This window comes from Dromaius novaehollandiae, chromosome 14 (assembly GCF_036370855.1).
Source record: "Dromaius novaehollandiae isolate bDroNov1 chromosome 14, bDroNov1.hap1, whole genome shotgun sequence".
Lineage (NCBI taxonomy): Eukaryota > Metazoa > Chordata > Aves > Casuariiformes > Dromaiidae > Dromaius > Dromaius novaehollandiae.
This window is the reverse complement of record NC_088111.1, coordinates 11,463,767-11,472,218: the sequence shown is the minus strand read 5'-3', so window position 1 is coordinate 11,472,218 and position 8,452 is coordinate 11,463,767. Positions and strand designations below refer to the sequence as shown.

General features: G+C 44.7%; 1 protein-coding gene across 1 annotated transcript in view; it reads left to right on the top strand.

The window, feature by feature from the left end:
- Positions 1 to 2,778: 2,778 nt before the first annotated feature.
- Positions 2,779 to 8,452, top strand: part of LOC112981020 (multidrug resistance-associated protein 1) — a 57,026-nt gene continuing 51,352 nt past the window's right edge. Inside the window, exon 1 of the mRNA XM_064520335.1 lies at positions 2,779 to 2,985. Within this exon, the coding sequence (XP_064376405.1) occupies positions 2,938 to 2,985 (48 nt within the window). The 5' untranslated portion in view covers positions 2,779 to 2,937. The remainder of the gene's footprint in view (positions 2,986 to 8,452) is intronic.

Genomic DNA, 8,452 nt, shown 5'->3' with positions numbered 1-8,452 from the left:
GAGCGTCTCCCCCCGGCGCGCGGCACGGGCGAGCCCTTCCCTGGGAGGCCCTGCCAAGGCGTAACTGTATGCTGGGCGCTTTGCGAGTCTGTTAAAATCGCTGGTGTGCGTGTTCTCGTGGCGTGTGCGCTTCGCGGTGCTGCGATCAGCCCTCGGTGTTTATTTTGTGGGTGTATTGAATATTTCCCGAAGGAAATGCAGTCAGTGTGGGTGAGCGAACTGGATTTGTCACGATCTGGACGGAGCTGCCTGCTTAGGCTTGAAGGAAAATGTGAGTCTTCTCAAGCAATTAATCACTCGTGGCTTTGCGACAAGTTTTTTTTTAACATTTCGCCTCAAAACAAATATTTATATACTAAGTTTCCAAAGTAAATATCTGCCAAGGAGGAATAAATAAAATTCAGAGGGGAAAAGAAAGGTCTTCAGCGGTAATAGTGAAATTAGTTGATCTTGTCCTTTAACATAGTAGTAACCTCAAGTGAATCAGCATTGCCTGAGTGCGTGTGCCGTGCAGATCCCTGGCGCAGCCCGGCGAGGCAGAGCCCTTGCTTCAGCATGCCTGGCATTTCCAGTCAGGCTTTCTTTCCTCTGCTTCTTTCCAAATCCCATGCTTCTGTGGGTGGTTGTTTCATTACATGTAATTTCCAGCTGATAAACTTGCCATTTTCCACCCTCTATTCCCTCTCCAACTTTGTTTCCTGTACAGAAAGTTCAGAGTCTAAAATGAAATGTTGGGGTTTTTTTGATTACAAGAGAATGCCTTTTTTAATATGGCTGCAGTTTCTCTTTTATGCATTATTCTGTGGTTGAAAAGCTGCTGTTTATAACAGTGGTCTGTGAAACCCACATTCGTGGACTTGTAATCTGGGATCTTGCTTCTCTGTCTCTGTGCAGGTTTGTGTTTTTGTCAGTTGCTTTCTTTTCTTTTTTTTTCTCCTCAATAAACAATATATTATGAATCCGTTATATTTTGCTTCTGAACTCTTCTGCTTCCCCTCACATTTAATTATCTACTCTGCATCTGGAGTGCACCCTTTTTTTGTTTAGAGTTTCTGAGAGAAAGAGATGCATAGGACGAATGCACTGGAGGTGCGGATCCAAGATAGGTAATGGGAACATCATTAGCCTGGTGCACTGCTCGAGGCTGAAGGAAAGTGATTATCTTAAAAGACTTGGAAACTTTGAATCCTGAAAGTGTAACTCAAATTTTGTTAGTCTTTTAGCATATGGTAATACTCAGAGAAAAACATGGTTGGGGAAAAATGTACTTGTCTTGACCCTCCTTACTTCATGTCTGCTTATTGTCTTCTTATTTGGAACAACACCCTGCTTATGATCCCTAGACCCTGGATCGTTTTCTACTGTATCATTTCAGCTGTAACTTTTCTATTGTCACACTCAGAATATGCACTGAAGTGTTAGCTCTTACGGAAGAGGCTGTTATCTTTTCAGCATTTTTTTTCTGGTTTGCTATGCTATTAATAGTGCTATTACAGAAGAAAAGCTCTTCCAACTTAAGCTACTGGATAGCTTTAATAAGGTTTACATGCTTTGCAGAACAGCCAGGAGAAAAATTGTATTCCTTACAGCAGAGAGCAGTAAGATACATACACACTGGGGACTATTACGTGTTTTTTTTCAACAGGAGTCACAGTGAGCATGAAGGCATCAAAAAACAGCTTACCAATATATTTAATAGGTGAATGTCGATTAATACGATGAATGTTTAAGATGAACATAATGCACTAAATGGGACAGAAATATTCTTAATAAAAACAAGTCTTGGGAATCAGACTTTAATATTTAGATGCTTTCTTGCAATACTGTAAACTAAAGGCTTTAATAGCATTGTATGAACTGAGGTGAACCTGACACAAACTCACATAGCTTCTGACACCCCGTTTTTTGGTTTGATCTTTCTGTGATACTTCTGCTCAGATCTTCGAGGACTATGTGACCTTGGCGTAGGCTGGACCTGCTGCTGCATCCCGCGGAGAGCTGGGGTGAGATGGCTGCCTGCTGCCTGGACCCGTGATGCGCCGGGGGGACAGCCAGGCTGCCTGGGACAGCAGAGCACGTCTCAGAAACTGTTGGGGAAAAAAGCCTCGCACCTACAAAAAAGGAGGTGAGTAGACGCAATACCCACTTCATTTTTGCTACGTCATGCTCACTTTTTAGATATAAACAAATAAGAGTTGTCTGTATTGTAACAGCTTTGTCCCTTATCGTAACTGCTCTGGACACAACATTTTAAATGGAGGCTCTTTATGTAACTTGTGTGATAAAGCTTTCAAATGTTACTAAAGCTCTGTGCTCTTTCCTCCGGTGCATTATGCCATTACTTACATATGTGCAGTCCATATGGCAGCTGGTCTATTCTTGTACATTGCGAGTCAGCTGAGCCTAGATACCGCTGCGAAGGTGTAACTGATGGGCTTTAAATTGGAGGTAAAGAGCACGGAGTGAGAAACAGCCCAACGACCACACGGTCCACGCAGCTCTTGCAAGCAGCACACGCTTTGCTGCAAACCCGGCTGTGGGTGCAGTGGCCCTGGCTCGGGTTCAGGTCGGGCTGGTAACAGACGGAGGAAGCTCGGGCTTTGGAAACCAGTCTGGTCGGTTCCCGTGGCGAGTGAGCCAGCGGGGAGCAGAGCGCGGGCCTGCCCGGCACGGCGCCCGGGGAACACGGGGGCTGCGGAGCGGGCGGCGGGGCGGCCCCGCAGCCCCCGCCGGGCCGCGCCGCCCCCCCACGGCGAGGCGGGGCCGCGCAGCGGCGCGGGCGGAGGCGGCGCGGCCCGGCGCGGCCCGGCATCCCCGTGACCGCGGAGCCAATCAGGGCGCCGAGCAGGCTCCGCTGCCGCCGCCGCCGCCGCCGCCCGCCGCCGCCCGGCCCCGGAGCGCGCTGGGGCAGCCCCGCGCCAGCGCCGCCGCCGCCCCATGGGGGTCGAGAGCTTCTGCAGCGCCGACGCCACCGAGCCCTTCTGGGTGAGCCGCGGGGACGGGGATGGGCGCCAGGGCTCGCGCCCGGCGGCAGCAGCAGCCGCCCCGGCCCCGGCCGCCTCCGCGGCGGGGCGAGGCGGGGAGGGGGCCGCGGCGGCTCGGCGCTGCGCGGGGCGGCTGGAAGCGGCTGCCGGGAGCCCTGGGGCGGCCGCGCCGGGCGGGACCGCGGGGTGACGGCGGCGGGAGCCGCGGCGACCGCACGAAAGGCTGGCGGGGCGGCGCGGTGCGGTGCGGGGCGGCATGCCGCCCTGCGGAAGAGGCCACCCCACCGGCGCGGGGCTGCCTGGCGGCCGCATCGCTCGCGAGCGGTGTTTTCCCTCCTGGGTGACCGCCCGCGGAGCGAGCGCGGCCCCCCCGGGAGCCCCGCTGGCAGCCGGCGCCGCGGGAGACCCTGCCTCGGGGGAAAGGGGTTAAGCGACACGAGCGCGGGTGGGCGCTGGAGGTTCGACAAGAAAATCGCGTGTAGGTTTTCTTACACTGCTCAGAGAACTGCTCAGATGTTTATCAGGTATTTGCCAAATAGTGTTGAGCTAATGAGCTAGCTGGCCGGTTCAGAGGGGGTAGGAAAAAAAAACAAAACAGCTCAACAGATACTATTGTGCTGTCCCTCTCAGTAACTCTAAAGCTATTACTCAGCAAATATTTCAAAAATCATTAGAAACTTAAGAGACTTGGCTTTTTTCAGCTAATCTAACACTTCAAAGTTTGCCCTCAATCCACTGCACAATGAAATCTGTGTGTCTTTCCCCGAAGAAAGCAGTGACCTGGCTTCACGTAGGGACCTTGTTCCTGTGCGTATTATACTTGATCTGTAAGTAAATCTTTCTGTTTGGAGCCTGAACCAATTGGGAACAGATCCATATGGACAGTACCTGTTTTATTTCTGCCTGCTGTTTTTTCTTGTAACTTAATACATCACAATTACAAAAAGAAAACCTGTTGTACTCTTCTAATACTGTTATGTGCTCTGTTAAGCCACTTTTACATTGCTTGTGTTCATATCCTTTTCCAGCTGGCCTTCTGGACTCTCAAGACTGGCTAAATCATGAGCTATCATCACTTTTTTTTTTCCCCTGGTCCTAGAATGAGTAAGACTTTTTCTTTTTTTTGCAGAGTTTTAGGCAGTACTTGTTTGAGACTTATGCTCATGGAAAGACTGACTTGAGAGAATAGTAGTTTTGTGGAAAAGAATAAGCTGCCAATGTAATGACTTGTGGGGATGTAACATCAGGTAAAAGCAAAAACTAGTGGCATTTGAAGCTACTACTTTGCCTAGTGTTTCTAGGTAGGTTGGTAGGTTCTTTTATTACTTAAAATTATTGTATATAATGTAACCATTTCTGATATATGTAGTAGTAACCACATACCACAAACAATGTTTTCCCCAGTTGCATTGATTTCCAATAATATAGATTTTTTTTGATGTGTCATCCTTCTTCAAACCATGTGGAGCCTGCTGTTCACTTCTTCCAGTAAAAGAGAGTAAAAGGGTGTGGTTGTTTGACTTCTGGATTTTTCTAGTCCTACAAGAGAACAACTCTGAATTCCAGTTGGTGCAAGGCATGTCTGGAAAGATCTTTCCCTTGCTGAACTTGTCCTCATTAATGTGTCCTCTTCTCATGTGTCTGCTTTATTATTGTGTTGTTCCCCGTGTTAGTAAGGCTAGCAATGCGAGATTTGCTTGTCTGTATCACCTGTGTGTGCACGCGTGCTGCTGTCCTGTTTCGTGGATTGCTCTCTTCTGCTCTCGGAGCTGGCTGGAGCCTGGATGCCTGGTGGAATGTGTAAATGCATCCTTGTGGCGAGCTGCGGTCAGGTTTGGTCGGAGCTTGGGCCTGGCTAGGGGAGGAGTGGGGTTTCCTAGTGTTGGCGAACCCAGTTAGCCTGTTAGCCTCGAGGAGAGATGTGTTTTCTTTCAAGCATGTGCCAGGTTTGAGACAACTTGGTTTTAAATTGTGGGGAGAAATTCTGCAGGTTGAAAAGACTAAATGCACCCTTAAAACTGTATGCTAATTATTTTAAGCTTTGTTGGCTAGGATTTTTCTTCCTTGCACACCCAGGAAATGTTATTATTGAAAGTTCTTGTCCAAGAATTAAAACAGACTGGTTTTATTTAACACCCACTCTGAAAATTCAAACACCCCAGGCCAGGTTGCTATTTTCTTCTTCCCTCTTCCCTGCCCGCCCTCCCCCCCACCATTTTTAACCAGTCTTTGTGCCCCCACCCAGCATATTAAGTTCTGCTGCAATCAGATTTATTTACAGGGCTTAACTGTTTCTTGCATCCCTTTGAACCAGACTCCCTTTTGGAAGGGTACTGTTCCATCCTTGCTGTGCCTAGCATCATTGAGTACCTCAGAATAAGTGTCCCGCCCATAATACAAATGTGAAGCTATGTAAGATAATGTTGCTATTAGCTAACAGCTTTTAATGATAATAAAAGCTTTTTTAAAAAAACTAGGGGGTTTGGGGTAACATTTTGCACTACTTGCATTTCAGTTTAGTGACTTTAAGGATTTGCCTGAACTGGAAAACCTGACCTGCAAGTGCTGAGATAGCTTTGTGTGGAGTATCGCTAGTGTACGAGTGCAATTAACCATGCTTCAGTAGCAATGCAAAAAAAGTAGGATGAGGAACTCTTTCATATTCCAGGATAATATCAAGGCAGATCTAGAACTTGCTATATGCTTTGACCTGCTGACCTAGCTGTATGGATATATGCACTCTCACACAATCAGTGGTCTCAGTGCAGTTAGATGTTGACATAGCTACAGTCTATTGGTTTTTCTCTCTGGTGAATACAGTTTTGGGGTAATTTCAGTTTTTCAAAGTTTGTAAGCTATGGAATATCACATTTAAAGAAGTCTTCTTGTATTTGAGGTTGCTAAAGGGAGAGAAGGTTAAGAATTTTTGTGACGTTTAGAGTTGGCAAGACTAACCCACAATAGGACTTTTAGGAAAAAGAAGTAGGAGATATGAAGATAAATAGCCAAGTCAAACTATGCAGTGCCTCACAGCCAAGTGTTCTTTCGGGTTTTAGTTGGAGTCTTGGTTATTCGTTATAAAATGTTTGTAAGTCAAATAGAATCTGAAACCTTGAGGTTCTTGTTTGTACTTAAGGGAATGTGAAGGAACTAGCTTATATTTATTTAAGTTCTTACTATGACTTTTGCAGGCAAAGGCATTGTATTCTTTTTAAAAATTAATTTATAGAGAAGTAATTTCTAATTCTTCTTTACCTTTGTGGGAACTTCTTGGAAACCCAAGATTCTTTTTCACATTTTGTGAGTTGGGCTTTTGGTTGTTACAGATTGAAAGCAACTGACTTCATCCCCTTCTAGGAGAAAAGCATGTTTCATCTGCTCTATTTTGCTTTGAAAACCAGAGCCCTGTAATGAATCAAGCTGTGTTTGCCAGTGTAAGCTCAGGCCTGTCTCTTTCCTGTTCATGCAGAAAGCTTTTGCGGAACCTCTTTGCTGTCAGTAAAGAAAATGAATCCAAAGACAGTTCTGGATTTAACACTTAGCTTCTTCATATGGAACCAAACTTTAGGAGATAAACTGGAGGAGAAAAGATGAGGCAGGGCCTCGCACATAAAAGCCAGGGATGAACTTGGTGTGAAGGGACTCTGCTTCCCTTGCCGTTGTATAGAGTTCTGTTCTCAGATATGTTTTGTCTTTCTTACTAAATAGATTTTCTTGTATGTTTAACCAAATACATTATGTTAGTGCTTGGGTTGGCACTGTTGTAATGAGGGGAGATCCACCAACCTCTCTCAGCTGATTGTAGATGGGTTAGTATCTTTTGAGAGTATAATGTGACTTGATGGGATTTTATTAAGGAAAAAAGATATTTTATGTTCTTTAATTATAATGATAAGCTGAGACTTGCAAAGTGATATTGTGTGAGGTATACAGGTATTATGCTTATGAGGACACTGGGAGAGAAGGGACAATGATAATTTCCTGAAATAGAGTTCTGAAGGAAAAACAGACCTTTAATGTAAGGAGTAATTTAATGTTCTGGACTTTGTGGCTCATATTCTCATGCATTAGGTAAGCAGCAAATTAGAACATGTCTTGGAACCCTGCAGCTTTTTGCACTATAAGATGTGTATAGTGCATATACTTAGGATTATCTATTTTTTTTAATTACTTGTTCGGTAAGTCATTTTATACTTATCTGCTTTATCAGATAATATACTTTTATGAGCAGCAATAGCTAATAAGTACAGCAAGAGTGTGCCGTAGGAGGTTATTGATGTTGCACTATCAAAGGCAAAATTACTGGATTTAAAACTGCTGTGTAAATACCGTTATGGGCAAGGAGACAGAAAGGTAGGATGGGGACTTGGATCAGGTGTGAGCCTGATACCTAATTGGGTTTGTATGCTTTTAGCCTGTATGTTTATTCCCTCCTTTCAAAGGCTTAGAAATCAGTGGAAGGTCAACAGTATGTCTGTGGCAAACAAAAAAGTTTTTATAGAAGGGTAAATAAGTTTAAGACAAAGAATAGCTGTAATAAAGCAGTATAGCAGATGTATTATACAAGTGAGTCTCCAAACCCTTTCCAAAGAAGGTCAGTATATATGTAAACTTTAAAAAAAAAAAAAAAAAAAAAAGAGAGAGAGAGTAATGTTCTAGGAGAGATATGTTGCCTTAATTTATTGAAAACTAGAAGGCAGAAATGTTGTTTGATTTAACCGGAGGCAGTTTCTGCAAAATGGTGTTTCAAGATTTTGTTTAATTTAGGTAGTAATACAGGACTTCCTATTTTTATACCATTATCATCACTCTCTGCCTATTCTTATGTGGGCTTTTCGTAGTGATGTTAAAAGACACAATCTATGCCTTTAAGGGATTATTGTCTAGTTTTCACTGTAGGTTGACTGGCTTTTCCAGTGGGGTTGTGAGAACTAGGGAGGTGGTTTCTGCTGCTGTGAGAGTGTTTGGTGCATAATAAAAGCTCTTACTTCCTTTAGCTGTAATGGTACTGAGTGTGTGAATGTGTCTGTGACAAGCTGGGTATTAAAAGTTTTAATGAGCATGCAGACCCAGACCATAAACCTATTTATTTACTTACCTGGGAAGGTCACATGCAGGCAGAATTTGCAAGAGAGGAGCAGAAGGTTAAACCGGAAAACCTTTATGCAGGATGGTGCCTTTAACATAACTACCAGTTGATTGCTGCATTCCTATGGCTTGGTGGTGGTTGCTGTGATGGTGTGGATGTGCGCGTTAAAAGCCAGAGGTTGCAGGATTTGTGTGGGATTGAAGCAGGCTACTGCTCAGCTTTCTCTCATTTAAACCTGTATAGCATCTTTTTTTTTGTTAGTGGTCATCCAAACAAGGTTTTGAATTTGCATAGAAATTAAACCCTCTTATCCCTGTTTATTCAGAAGTAGATCAGGTTAGGGAGAGTATGAGAAAATGAAGCCTGATATTCTCTTGGT